The sequence below is a fragment of the Lactuca serriola genome, chromosome 8 (genome assembly GCF_051521515.1).
Source record: "Lactuca serriola cultivar US96UC23 chromosome 8, Lser_US96UC23_V15, whole genome shotgun sequence".
NCBI lineage: Eukaryota > Viridiplantae > Streptophyta > Magnoliopsida > Asterales > Asteraceae > Lactuca > Lactuca serriola.
Window position 1 is genome coordinate 102,221,569 of NC_136415.1, and position 15,492 is coordinate 102,237,060.

At 31.9% G+C, this 15,492-nt stretch overlaps 2 protein-coding genes across 2 annotated transcripts; both read left to right on the forward strand.

The window, feature by feature from the left end:
• The first annotated feature begins 2,653 nt into the window (after positions 1-2,653).
• LOC145068678 (Protein kinase superfamily protein) lies at positions 2,654-6,506 on the forward strand. Its single transcript, XM_079015679.1, has 7 exons — positions 2,654-2,990; positions 3,213-3,467; positions 4,063-4,220; positions 4,326-4,405; positions 4,615-4,750; positions 4,869-5,018; positions 6,124-6,506. Exons 1-7 carry the CDS (start codon positions 2,795-2,797, stop codon positions 6,304-6,306), a joined length of 1,158 nt encoding a protein of 385 aa, XP_078871805.1. The 5' UTR covers positions 2,654-2,794; the 3' UTR covers positions 6,307-6,506.
• Positions 6,507-13,982: 7,476 nt separating this feature from the next.
• LOC145067230 (uncharacterized) lies at positions 13,983-14,933 on the forward strand. Its single transcript, XM_079014416.1, has one exon. It carries the CDS (start codon positions 13,983-13,985, stop codon positions 14,931-14,933), a length of 951 nt encoding a protein of 316 aa, XP_078870542.1.
• The last annotated feature ends 559 nt before the right edge of the window (positions 14,934-15,492 follow it).

The following is a 15,492-nucleotide window of genomic DNA, read 5'->3' on the forward strand; positions in this document are numbered from 1 at the left end:
TGTTGAAATTAGGGGGGAGTATGGTGTGGTTCAGTGCGGTTTTTGACCAAAACCGAATCGAAAACCGCAATTTCGGTTTTTGAAATTTAGAAACCGCGTCATTCGGTTTTTATGCGGTTCAGGTTTTTTTGCGGTTTTTTGTTATTTTTTTTTGTTTTCGTTTTGCTTTTTTACTACTCAAGTAACTCGATGAGTTACTTTGACTCTGATGAGGAGTGCTAATCATTTTTTGGAAATAAACCGATACCACCATCTCTTGGTTTGAAATCAAATTAAATAACTACTCAACTAGCATGTTTCTAATGCTTGAACATAATATGAATTTAATATAATATTTGTTTCACGTGTACATGCAATAATATCAATTAATGTAGTTATAAAAATGATACTATCATCACTAATATTCTTCATATTTAAATATTAGAAAATGTCATAATATTTGTTATTGTAAATATCATTAAATGTATGTTTAAAAATATACAATCATCATACAATAGATAAGATAAATACTTATATTTATAGAAATTTTAATTATCATAAGTTATTGATTATTACAAATATCAACAATGAATATATATATATATATATATATATATATATATATATATATATATATATATATATATATATATATATATATATGTGTGTGTGTGTGTGTGTGTGTTTGTTTTTTGCAGTTTTTGAAAGACTAGAAACCGCACCGCACCGAATATTTTCGGTTTTTATAAAACTAAAACTGCACCATCGGTTTTCATTTCGGTTTTGGTTTATGCGGTTTTTTTGGTTTGCGGTTCGGTTTTTGCTCACCCTAGTTGTAATAGTAGATGTGGTTGTAATCACGTCGTGTAAATTTTCTGTTAAATTTTATGGCCTCATATATTTAACACTAACAAAATTAGGTTGTGGGTTTTACACTTGTAAATTTTGGTTTTTTCGTAGAAAATAAAAGGTAAACATCACTCCTCGATGCATCAACTAGTTCTACAATCAAATATTATAAAATCAGGACAAAATCCATATTTATATAGTTAATTTTAAAAAATTTCTACGTCAATACCTCATCGATGTGACATATTAAACTCTTATAACAAGATAATCATAACTTATGGTAAGATTGAGTTATTGACATACAATTTTTTGTTTTTTTATATTGGATATGATGTTACGGGCTTAAAAGTATATATATTGTCAACATTTTTATTAAGGTTGGTTGTGTGATAGTTATTTAAAGTTTAAACCGATAATGACTTAACAAGTATGTTACTAGGAGTTTGTTTTTTTATATAATGCTCTCATATATCTATCATATATGTTACAATATCCTTTGATATTGTATCAAAGAAGATCTCACATTCTAACACACTTAGAAAATAGTAGTTTCTATTACAAATTATTCAATATCAAACTATTATGAGTATATATATATATATATATATATATATATATATATATATATATATATATATAATCTACCCTAATAAATAAGAATGATTTTTCCACATATCATTCTCTCATTCAATTGGCCACATGTCATTTTGTCATAATTTTGAGATATATTTAATTTCCATTTGTCATTTATTTTATTTTTTGTTTCCAATATACTGTATATCATTAATTTAGTTTTCATAAATTAAACCTACCATAATGACTATTAATTTTATATTTTAAATTTTAAATTTCAATTTCAAACTCAAATAAATTTACAGTTAAAACTTTTGTGTTTAATATCGTATTACAATTATCATGTTTAGTACACGGGTATGATAACTAAACATATAATTTTAATTTATTTTTTTTTGCATGTTTTTTTTCTAATAATTTTTATTTATTTCAAATTTCAAATTCAAATAAACTTCTCATTTAATCGTTCATATTCAACATTTGTTTTAATTAATCCGTATAATATACGGGTCTCACAACTAGTATATCTCTATGCAAACAACATTTATTGAATACTAGGTGTGAGACCTATGTATTACATGAGTTTATTTAAAAAAAATTAAATATAAAATTTTAACAATTTGAAAACTTTAAATTTATAAGAAAAATAAGAAATTTTTTGAATTATTAAAATTAATGAAACTTTAATGCATTAGATACATTACATATATAAACCATTTTCTAATAAATACCTTACATATATATTACCTTATATATTAAATGTGGATTTTAATTTAATAAAATCAAAAATACAATAAAATGACAAGTGGAAAAAAAATTTAAAATTTCTTGAAAATGTCATGTGTCCAAATGAATGAGAAAAAAACATGTGACAAAATCATTTTCATTTATTAGGGTAGATACGTTTGATACCATTGTACAAAAATCACTAAGTAAGTACACGGTAATTTATTCAAATATTTGTATCAATTTACAAATTATCAAAATGGGTTAGTTTTTGTCATGATTGGTACTTGTACAATCCGCATAGTACAAAACAAACCACGCCTTATTTTTTTAATCAAAAATGGAATAAGAGGCAAATAATTGATGGGTCCATGACCCGACTCAACAATGATTTGGATTTGCCACCACAAACTTAGAATTGATTTCTCATGGGTCCAAAAATTTGACCCATTGACCCGACACTTGAACAGCTTCATATTGACACAACTACTACTACTACCACCCCACCCCCCAATTCCACACACCATTTAAAACCCTCATCCAACCTTCCTTCTTCTAAAAACAATCTTTTATTCTCTCTTCAAAAGTTTCAAACAATCTCTGCACAATGTCCCCTTAATCCTAACCCTAGAGAGAGAGAAAGAGATAGACAGTTGAAGAAGAAGAAATGAGGTATATCAGAACAGGAAGTTTCAAGAGGCTCTTCTCTATGAAGCGTCATAGCTTGGAAGAATTGCCAAAAGAATGCATTTTTGTGAAACAAGATTCATTCAACAATGGTGAAACAGAGTCTTTCAAGAAACCCACCTGGAAATGCTTCTCTTTTGAAGAGATTTATGTTGCCACTAATGGTTTTTCCTCAGGTAATCCCAAATCTTTTCCAAGTATCAAAAGGGTTTGTTTTCATAGTTCTTTGCTCAAAAACAAGTGAACCATTAATGAAAGTTGCAAAGATTGAATCTTTATATGGATTAATGTTGTTAAATGATGAATTGCTTTCATGGGTATCTCGAAAATTTGAATATTTTTTGTGGGGTTTATTCTTTTTCTAGTGTCATTAACTTTTTTCTACATGGGTTTTTCAGAAAACATGGTTGGGAAAGGTGGGTACGCAGAGGTTTACAAAGGTGTGTTAGAAGATGGGCAAACGATTGCTGTGAAAAGATTAACACAAACATCATGTGACGAAAGGAAAGAGAAAGAGTTCTTGACAGAAATAGGAACACTTGGTCATGTAAATCATCCAAATGTTTCATCACTCTTGGGTTGTTGTATTGATAGTGGTCTTTATCTCATCTTTCAATTCTCATCCAAAGGTTCTGTGGCTTCTCTTCTTCATGGTAATACTTCCCAACTTTGTTCTTTGTTTTCTTTCATAAAAAGTTTCTTAATTATTACTACTAACTTGTTAAAATACAAAAAGAAAATGTCAAAATGAAGATTTTAAGCTTTTATAATGGTTACTAAAGCAAGAAACTAGAAATAAAATGGTTAAAATAATTCATTATGCACATTTTAGTGTTCTTTTTGCCTAGTTGTTAGTTTACGACAAAATTACAATTAGAATGATTAAAACATATTTACTCATAAAAAGAGTCGGTAACCATATTTAGAGAACATTTATTGCATAAATTTTAAAGCACATACATCATATGTATATGAGTTATCGATACTTAAACATTGTAGGGTCACTAATAACTATTTACTTCCAAACAACACTATATTTAATTTTTGTACTTGGAAGTTTTTTTGTTAATTGCAAATAAGACCATGCACATTCAATATTTGTACTTGAAAGATTTTTCATTTAAGTATCTAATATATATATAACAAAAACATTTATCCATGTTTATTTATGAAGAATTAAATTGATTATTGATTAAAATTTATGTTAAAATTATATTTATATTTTTTTGTCTTATCTACTTTTGGTAGATGAGAATTTACCGGTTATGGATTGGAACACGAGGTACAAGATTGCCATTGGGTCCGCTAAGGGGCTACATTACTTGCATAAAGTATGTCCAAGAAGAATTATTCATCGCGACATTAAAGCTTCAAATGTTTTGGTAACAAAAGATTTTGAACCACAAGTAAGCAATTTAAATTTAATACACTTTAACTAATAAAATTCTCAATTAAATTAAATTTCACAAGGTTAGTTAATGTCGTAATAACTTGTATTATATCATTCATAGATATCGGATTTTGGGCTTGCAAAATGGCTTCCTTCGCAATGGACACACCACTCTATTGCTCCAATCGAAGGAACATTTGGGTAATTTCAATTGTTAGATTTTTATTCTTTTTATTCTGATTTAAAATACATTCTATTTAAAAAACTGATTCATCCATAAAAAGCAATTGTTTTTCTAGAATTGTATGATACTTGTAAGACTATTATATTTTATGTTGATGAATCAATTTTTTAAATAAAAAAAATCACCTCCTTTAAAATACACCTACTAATATTATTTTTGTTGACAGACATTTGGCTCCCGAGTATTTTATGCACGGTGTTGTGGATGAAAAAACCGATGTTTTTGCTTTTGGTGTTTTTTTACTTGAAATTTTATCGGGCAAGAAATCTGTCGATGGGTCCCACCAAAGCTTGCATGGTTGGGTAATGCCAACATTTATGTTTGATTAAAGTTTTTAAATTTTTTTAGCCAACTATATATATCTTATATATACATTAATACATATAACATAGATATAATTTGAAATTTTTGATTTTATAGGCAAGACCAATATTAAACCAAGGTGAAGTGGAAAAAATTGTGGACTCAAGACTCGAAGGGAAATATGACTCTTTGCAACTTAATAGAATTGCTTTTGCAGCATCTCTTTGTATTCGAGCATCCTCCACGTGGCGCCCTACGATGAGCGAGGTGTGTATTCTTTTTTAATATTTTTTCAAATATGTTTCGAAAATCTAGTAAAAAATTAAATTTTATTAAGTTGGATTAATCTTTTTTAAAGGTTGTCGTTTTCGATGTTGCTCATTCTTGGATGCTTAAACCATGCGTAGGGGACCATGTCTGAGCTCAAAAAATACAACTATTCAAAAAATATATTTAACTATTCTGATTGATTTTAATTATTTTGTTGTGAAGAATATTCTTAGAGTTTAAAATGATGAGTAATGCTTTAATTAATTATAGATGAACTGAATGTAATTAACCAAAATTAAACAAATGGATAATCACCTTTAAATTTAATTTTGTGTCCCTTTATGATTCCAATTAACACCCTACCACGATATTTTACTTGTCTTTTCTACACATTAAAAATAAATAAAATATTATATCATAAACCGACAATAGGTCTTATATAAACACCACGTTTATTAATAAATAAAAACATAAAAACAAATATGCATGTTAAACAGTTTAAAAAAAGAGGCTTAATTTAAAAAATAGATTATAGAGCCGACATACATTAATTAGAGGTTAAATTTTCGTTCTCTTGAGGACCAAATTTCGTTATATAATATAAAAATAAGATTAAATGTATATAGCAAACATTAAATTCGTCCTTTTGTCATCTTCCCACCCGTGTGTTTGCGTGGACGCATATATATTTTGACAATCATGGACTTTCATTTTCTTTCTTCTAATAATCATAATGATTAAAATTACAATAAGGACGTTTTTAATTTTATCTAATATGGATTATTATTATTGATAATGAAAGATCACCTTGCTACATTGTCATAGTCAATATTGGGCCATTTTTGTCTTTTTTCTTATGTAATCAACTATTTTAGCACTAGGGTTAACCTTTTTTCTTTTGTCTTTTTGTTAAGAAATCGTATCCTTATTTCATTTATTATATCAATATTTTTACATAAGAGTTATTGTGCTAGGTTTAACAACAATTACTTGATTATGCATAATTATGCTTCGTAGTATATGCATAATTGATACTAATGTAAAAAGAACATATAGTAAATTAATGTTAAACGTAAGATTAATCTTTATTCTTATTTTATAGGTACTTGAGGTAATGATTGAAGAAGAAATCGATAAAAATAAATGGAAAATGCCCGATGAAGAAAAGGAAGAACACGATGAGTTTTGGGGTTTTGAGGATTTGGAGTTTGAATCTTGTGACAATAGCAGAGAAAGTACTTTCTCGGCTTCTCTCCAAGATTCAATCTCAACAAAGAGCAGTTAGTAAGTCATGTGTATAAATACTTTATCTTACATCAATAATACAGTTTGTAAGTCATATATATGATCGAGTAGTATAATTTGACTCCTAATAGTGTAATTTTGTGAGTAGGGTATATACACATTGGAACCACAACATACCTTATTATGTAAATGACAAGTTTTTGTCACATCAATATGATATATGCAAGATTATTTAGGTAATTCATTCTTTGATATTTAATGCAAACTAAAAAAAGAATGTTACCATAAGTAATTTGCATTGGAAAATTGTAAGATGTAAGAAGGTGGTTATTGGAATTGGATGACTCAATCATCTATCTACATGCACATGGCGGGTATCTATGAGATTGCACAATTATGGTGGCCAGTGGCCAACTCAGCTGTTAGAGTCCAGCTCATAGTAATAATTCCACGTGGGACAACACCAGCATGTAGGGCATGAGACAGAAATGAGAGAACATAACCTTTTTTACAACCTTCATTTACTAAGATTTTATATAAAAAAAACTTAAAAGAACTGCTCGTATCTAGGACACATGTGAAATTAAGAAAAATTTAGGACGATTAGATTTTTCGGATTAAAAAAATTGATACATTTAGTTAGATTTTTTTTACTGTTTTGGTTAAAAGAGATTTGGATATGCAAAGTGGCGGAACTCTATTAGGGCCAAAGGAACCATGACCCTCCATTTTTTTGGCTTTTTAATACTAATAAAATAGTACCTGGTTTAATCTCTTGAAAAATTGAAATACATAAGAGTTTGTAAAAGAGTAAATTACACAAATGGTCCCTATGGTTTGGGGTAATTTATGTGTTTGGTCCCTAACTTATTTTTTTAACTCGGAAGGTCCCTACTATTTGCTTTTGTTACACGTTTGGTCCCTACAGTTTATTTTTGTTACGCGTTTGCTCCCTGTTTAACCTAAAAAGACTATTATTTAAATAAGGAAAATTGATGAAGTAGGTAAGGTAAGGTGAGGGGGTGGGGTTGGGGGTGTGTTTATTTAAATAAATTAAAAAATCAAAGGCAAAATAGTCTTTTTAGTTAAAACAGAGACCAAGCGCGTAACATAAACGAACAGTAGGAACCTTCCGAGTTAAAAAAAAATAAGTTAGGGACCAAACGCGCAAATTACACTAAACCATAGGAACCATTCGTGTAATTTACTCAAAAGTTAATATATATATATATATATATATATATATATATATATATATATATATATATATATATATATATATATATATATATATATATATATATATATACACACACACACACACACACACAAACACACACACCAAAAATCCAATCTAGATATCTATTAGGAAACATAATAACGTAATCTTCAAAAAAAAATACAAAAACCCTAAAAATATACCAACATACCGGAAGCTCACCATCGGACCACCCCAGTAAACCAGTTCTTCTCAAAGTCTCATCAATCCTCAACGGTCCTCTTCATCATCTCTATTTTCTTCTTTTGCTTCCATTTGACGTAGAGAAAATAAGAAAGAAAAAAAGGTTATGTAAGCTTTTTCTTTGACCGGTGCGATAGACATGAAATGATTCATCTTTTAATTTGTTTCTAAAACCAATGTGATATAGATGCAATCGTGAAAGAGAGTAATCTCTCTTTTTTGCAAAGTACCGTTGAAATGAAATGTCAAAATTCACCTCCATTTTGCTTGTGGTTTTAGGGGATGTTTGGCTAAACTTATTAAACAACTTATTAGTTTATTAACGGTTTCACACTGCTATAAGTTAAAAGTGTCTGATTAAAAATAGTTTATTCCGATAGGAAATCGTTAAGAAGTCATTTTTTCATAAGTTACTTCTTCTAACTTATTAGCTTATAAGTCAATAATCTCATAATCTTTAAGATAATAAACGATAAGCTTTTTCACCGAACACCTTTACTGCAAAAGAGGAAAGCTAAGATCACTAGCCTTAGGGGCTGTTTGGTAGTCTCTTAATTGGTAAATTAAGAGACATTCTCTTAAAAATCCATATTCAGATTGTTTGGCAAGGTCTTATTTTTTGACTCTTAATTAGAAATTAGCCTCTTATTTATTTAGACTTCATCATACATCTAAAAATAAAAAGAGGCACGCGTTCTTGTTTTTTTCCTCGCCCTACCCTCGTTACCCCTATTGTCGTCGTTCCTACACTAATCAAACAACACCGCCTCCATCCTCTCCAACTTCACATCTCCGGTCGTCGCCACCTACCACACCTCCGACGCCACCTCTTACACCTCTAGTGTCGCACCTTCTCCCGCTGGTAAGCCCTTTCTCTATCTGTAAAATCGTTTTTTCCCATGTAACCATCTCTTCTCTAAAATCGATTTTTCCATGTAACCATCTTTGAAATTGAGAATACTTTCAAAAATCCTTATGCTGGAATCGAAAATATATGGATGTGTTCTAATGACCAAAACTTTAGGTCCCCATAGGAGTTGATTTATGTATCTATACATTGTCGCTTCTATAGAAAGGCAAGTTCTTATTTACCAAATCACATGTTTAAACTGTGAGATTTTGTATTTATACAATCACAATATTTTGTTTATTTTTTCAAGAAAAGATGCATGTAACATACAGGTTTGGAAATGCATCAACAAAAGAATCTTGATCTGGTATCATTTGTTGACGATTACAAAAACTAGCAATTAGATTGGTTGAAGATTATACGTGTTGTGATGCAATTGGAAACAGGTTTTAATATACATGTATGTTACATAATGTACATTTAGATATTACATTTACTAGCATATTAGCCATTTGATGAAATGCCTAAATGAAATCCTCTTTTGATAAACTGTTTGACTTTATTGTTAATACACCAAGACAGGGGATTTAACAAATTTCCTTACATGTAGGTTGTAGATATGGATTGATTGTACACTCTTCAAGTCACAAAGAAATCTTTCTATGATGCTCATTCTACTCAAATGAAATCAGAGACAATAGAAAATCAAGATAAATCAAAAGAGATGAATACTAAATGAGCACTAAAAGAGGAAGAGAAGAAAGGAGCCTAAAATGGAATCGTGAATACTAAAGATCAGATGGCGCACCTTTGATACATTTCTTAAGAGTTTTTGTATTTGCTATTCACTTTAATAATGTATTGTATGAATTTCTTAATTTTTTGATAGATTTGTTGTATATATTATTATTATTCTAAACAAAAGGGTAAAAATGGTTATGTGGGGTTGTGATCCTACTGACTAGGTGCATGGTACGAACTTAAGTACTTCTACAACTTAGCATACAATCATAGATTCACAACACATAGCAATTTGTTTATCATAACAAAACACGTAAAAGTTTACTAATATTATTCGCATCTGTTCCATGAAATTTTTGCTCGTAAGAGCATACATGAGTGACACTAGTTCGACAACATAACGACTCTATGAGTAGTGTAGTCACTTAAACATAGAGTCGGGGTACATAGCATAGTTCCTAATGACATAGTAAGGTAAGCCTATCCCTAACACTCCGTGATGCGTCCTAAATAGTGGCGGGGTCATATGCCGAAGTGTTGGGCCAGCAACTGAGCCATCTCAATCATGTCTCCAATAACCTCATCCCTCTCATGCTCAGCTTGCACTGTACGTGCTTCCATGGCATACAGCTGTTGCCGCAGGGCGGCGATCTCAGCTTCGGGAGAGCGGTTCTGCCTTGGGGGGTTCACTGGTGGGGGGGGGGGGGTGGTCTGGTTGCGCCTCGTCTACAAACGACGTGGCGTGATCTTTGTCCGGGTCTTGTCCTCCCTCGATGTCATCATCGGTCTCCTCGAACTCGTAGTCGGTGTCTGTGTATTCGTCAGGTCCGACGTCGTGTGCTTCCTCTTGATTCCCTTCTGGTTCATCTTCAAGCATTCCATGTGCCACTAGGACTTGATGGAACTGGATACCCTGCTACTCTCCCTCCATGAAGACTGGGGGAAGGTATAAACTATCGTTACTCCTACAACTCTACAAATATGGTATAGACTAAACATACGTTCTCTTTTTGGGTGATAAAGGGGTATGTTTTTAGGTTCTCTAGCTATCACGATCTCCTTAGGACGTGTGGTAGTGATACCTTGGTGATAATGTAGTTGATCAGGCTACATCCGTTCCTTGATACACTAAGAACAGTCCTGGATTAACCGAGATACTAGTATTATCTTGTTTGATTCGGTGTTAGGTTCTCGTTTCTAATACATGCAAGGATGTTTTATTGTTATGTTTTACTTGTTTTGTTCAGAGTTGTGTTAGTCCCTCTTTTGGTTTATAGTTGCATATCAATGTGTGGCTAGATATGGTAGTTCACTATAAACAGAGCTCTGATACCAACCTCTCACACCCCCGAACCAGACGGCGGAATCGTCCGAGGGCTGTTGTGACTCAATTGAATACCATCACAGTGAATATACATGAAACATAACATCAGTCATCACCGTGCATTGAAATATTACAATTGGTAGTGTTTACATTTAGTACATTGTTTCAAAACATTACATTCCCAAAAAGTAAATTGTTCAATACTAGTTAAACAAACAACAAGACATCACTGAGTACATTTTTCCTTCGATTTACCTGTTACCTGAGAATACAAGTATTTTGAAAAACGTCAACATATGAAATGTTGGTGAGTTCATAAGTAATGTTTGAAACACAATGTTTTGTATTATTTTGAAAAACCACCAGAAAATCCGATATTTTCTGAAAAGAATATTGTTAGTAAGAAAAAGTGTGAAGATCCGTAAGTATGCTTGTTTATTTCTACAAGTGTGAAAAATTGTTTGACTTGGTATGCATCACGTAGATGTAAGGGTTGAAATCTCTAGGAAAACCCGATGTTTTCCTAATACTTTAAATTACGTGTTTTGTTTATTATTATATCGTTGCGACGTGTGTATTCGATAATTTCAGGTGACATTGGATTAAGTATGGGTGGTGAGTTGTTATAATCACGCATTAATGAAAATGTCTAGCTTACAACTATACAAACGATCCCTTAGGCGTCGTCTGTACTACTCACCTAATCCAACCACCCTGACTTCCCATAGCCCCACAGCCTAGGAAGAAAGAGGGTGCGAAGCCCCCGTTAATTCCATGAGTCGTTAAAGGCTATCGTGAATGCGAAAGGCCCTTGGCCTGACTCGCATTTGACTTCTCGACTTAAATAGTAGAGCCAAAGGACCCTTGGGGCCCAAAAGCATAAAAGCTATTGAAAGTCCTTTTACACGGTATTAGGTCGTGTAAGACCCAACAACATATAAGCGCGTTTCCTTCGGGCCTAAAGATCATGTCATTGGGCTAGCTAGGCCCAACAAGCACGATTTGAAACTTTTGGGCCCAAAAATGGTGTATCGACGTCTGGTGAATTCCCATGTGTGTATTGACTTCCCGTAATTTCCGCGTGTGTATTGAAGTATCGTCGTGTATTGATTTTTGATTCGTTATTGATTCGAGACCGAATCAATTCGTTTGGTAACGATTTTGGTGTTGAAGGTGTATTATGTTTCATCGGTAGCCGTGGTACTCGTATTTTATCTTAAAGTATTTATTGTTTAAAACATTAGAATTTTTCTTTTTGAAGCCCCCTCTTAGATAAATTTACACTTTTTACCCTTTACATAAAAGAATTTCCATTTAAATCCTTAAACCATTTTTCTTGACACTTTAGTATCAAAACTTGTTGAAAAGGTATTTTTCAGCTCAAATTTTCTTGAAAAATAGTTTTAGTCCCTCAGAATGAAGTTTTCTCGGTTGAAAACTCTATTTTTGCAATTTTTACAATTTTGACCCAAAATGGAAATTTTTTGCATCTTTGGTCCCTTTTAAATTTGAAAAGCCTTTTTAACCCTTGAAATGGACTTGATATACTAGTAGTCCCCTGTTTTACAGAAAAGTGCAGTTTCAGCCCTTCTAAATTAAGAATCTCGCAATTTGGGCTTCATTGGGCCGAAAATTTCATTTTTGGCCCATTATGTTTAAAAATTCACATTTTAATCCTTCAAAAGAGTAGATTTTCAGAAAATATATTTTTGAAGCTGTTTTGACTCATCTCAACCTTCAGAATTTGTATTTTGTCATTTTGGGCCCTTTAATTTTATATTTTTAGCATTTTGAGCCCAAAAATGGGTTTTAAGCCCATAGATGTTCATATTAACCAACTTGGTCATTTTTCTAGAATTGATTTGTGTGAAATAACATAAGTTATACTTATTTCATTCAACACATTGTAGATCTCGGTTTTTAAGCTCTTTTTGACTAGAACCAACACCACAATCACATAAGAACATATATATAAGCATACAAATCACACAAAGCATACATATACTCATAGATCTACACATTTGCTTGTATTCCCCCCCCCCCAAAAAAAAAAACTTATAAAAACCGAAAAATAGGGGGTATGAAGCTCACCTTGAGTTGTGGTTTTGATTTGAAGAAGAAAAGGAAGAAAGTGAGGTGATTTTCGGCCCTAGCAACACCTTGATGAAGATCTCGAATTTGAGGTGGTTCTAAGATGCAAGGTCATGATTTCATATGAGTTAAGAAGAGATTTTTGTATAGAACAAGGAGTCTAGAGTGTGGATTCAAGCATCAACTTACCTAGATGATGATTTTTGTGAAGAATTCTCCTTGCAAGGTCCTTGAATCTCGAAAATATGGAGGAGGTATAGGAGAGTTTTCTTGAGAGGAGAGTGAGTGAAATGTGTGTGTGTGTGTGTGCTTGAACACAGCCGAGAGCAAGAGAGAGAGAAAGAAATAGATCTTGAAGTGATATGTGCATGGATATATGAGATAAGATGCATGGAAAACCATGATGTAAAAATGAGGTGGCCATGAAAGTCAAGTCTCCCTTTTTACATGGGCTTGGGCCGAGAATTTTAGAGGAAGAGAAAGAAATTTGGGCCTTGTAAGCTTAAGCCTTATTCATGATTATGTTAAGTGGTGTTTGGTCCAAATAACCATAAATATGATTCTTATGACCTATTAGGGCTACATTAGGTTAAATATGGCCCAAAATGGTTCATATAATTAATTTATTTCATTCTAGGCCCAATATGGCCCAAAATGTTGAAATAAATGGGAGTGGGTCCAATTAGAGCCCATTTATGAGTTCTAAGCCCAAGATGGTCAAATTGGAAGCTTATTGGTCCATTGGGCCCAATAAGGAAGTCCTAGTCCAAAATGGACCTAAACAAAACTTCTAGGGTTTCCAATTGCTTGTTGACCATTTGTAATGCTTGTATGGTGTATCTGATTGAAATTTTGATGTCATAGAATAAGCATCATACATGCTCTTATGCTTTTGGATTCATAGTTTAACTTAAGTATTGTATTTACAAGGCACAAAAATTCTTGATTGTGACATCTACCATAGAGTTCCAACTTCTTGTCGTTCTTGTCGTTGTCAGGTATATATATAATTTTTTTTTCAAAGTTCATATGTATAGTGCTCACAAGTTATATAATGCTCACAAGTAATTTTATGATACTTCTTAACTAACAATCCTCTAATATACAACTCTTTATTTTGATTAGTACTTTCACTATGGCAAACCTTAGCAAACTTGAGTTTATGGCTCTTGACATTAGCGGAAAAATTATTTATCATGGATCCTTGATGCTGAAATCCACCTTGATGCTGAAATCCACCTTGATGCTATGGGTCTTGGAAACACCATAAAGGATGTAAATCCTTTAAATGAAGCATCAAGCCAAGAAAAGGCTAAGGCGATGATTTTCCTTCGCCACCATCTTGATGAAGGATTAAAAGCTGAATACCTCACTGTCAAAGATCCAACTGATCTTTGGAATAATCTGAAAGAAAGGTATGATCATCAAAAAATGGTGATACTTCCTAGAGCTCGTTTTTATTTGTTACACCTTTGGCTACAAGATTTTAAATTTGTGAGTGAGTATAATTCAGCCATGTTCAAAATTACTTCCCAACTAAAACTATGTGGTGAGACTATAACTGATGAAGACATGCTAGAGAAAACCTTATCTACTTTTCATGCCACTAACATGCTCCTGCAACAGCAATATCGTGAGAAAGGTTTTAAAAAATATTGTGAATTAATCTCATGTCTTCTTGTGGCTGAACAAAATAATGAGCTCTTAATGAAAAATCACCAATCACGTCCGACCGGTTCTAGTCCATTCCCTGAAGTGAATGCGACATCATCTAATTATAACGGCCGTGGGTCTAACCGTGGCCGTGGCCGTGGTCGTGGACATGGTGGAAGCCGTCATAATAATCGTCCCAACAATAATAATAATATAAGTAACCACCATAAGTGGGAAAATAACAAAAACCCACATCCTAATGATAAAAGTGGTCAAGGCAAAAAGAAAGTTGAAAATGTTTGTCACCGATGTGGAATGACCGGTCATTGGTCGCGTACATGTCGCACTTCAAAGCATTTTGTTGATCTTTATCAAGCTTATCTAAAATATAAAGAAGGAAAAAATGCGAAAACAAATTTTTTTCAAAATTATTTTTCCGAAGATCAACTAGAAATGGGACATTTGGATGTCGCCGATTATCTTGCCTACACAGAAGGGACAAACGGTATTATGGATGGTGATGGAAGTACCCAATTTTTCCCATAAAAGGAGATGGATATGCCATATCATGAAATTGTTGGTTTTCTAGTATCATTTTATTTCTGCATTATGTTTGTTTAGAGTCATTGTCATTGTCAAGAATAATATGTAGTTTTGTTTAATGTCTTTTATGATTTTTATGTCATAGTCGTTTCATGAGAAGAGATCTCGATGATTCTTCTCAAAATAATAATAATATATGACTTTATTTCTCTAAGTTGAATATTTCTTATTTCTTATTATTTTTATTATATATATTTATTTTGAAGAGAAATATGGATATTCGCAAAAGAAATGAGGAAGATATATGTCTTGCAGAGAGTGCAACAACACATAGCATTTTTAATAATGAAAAATATTTTGTTTAATTATCAATTGGAGAAGCAAATGTTAATACAATAACGGGTAGTGCAAAAATGATTGAAGGCTCCAGAAGAGCGAATATCATATTACCACAAGGGACAATAATTACAATTGGAGATACATTATTTTCATCAAAATCACCAAGAAATTTATTAAGTTTTAAGGATATTCGGTCCAACGGATATCATGTTGAAACAACCAA

Coding starts and splice junctions, on each gene's coding strand:
- LOC145067230 (XM_079014416.1), top strand. CDS start 13,983: ATGGGTCTTGGAAACACCATAAAGGATGTAAATCCTTTAAATGAAGCA.
- LOC145068678 (XM_079015679.1), top strand. CDS start 2,795: ATGAGGTATATCAGAACAGGAAGTTTCAAGAGGCTCTTCTCTATGAAG. Junction 4,221..4,325: donor CAAAAGATTTTGAACCACAA/GTAAGCAATTTA, acceptor TATCATTCATAG/ATATCGGATTTTGGGCTTGC. Junction 4,751..4,868: donor ACCAAAGCTTGCATGGTTGG/GTAATGCCAACA, acceptor TTGATTTTATAG/GCAAGACCAATATTAAACCA.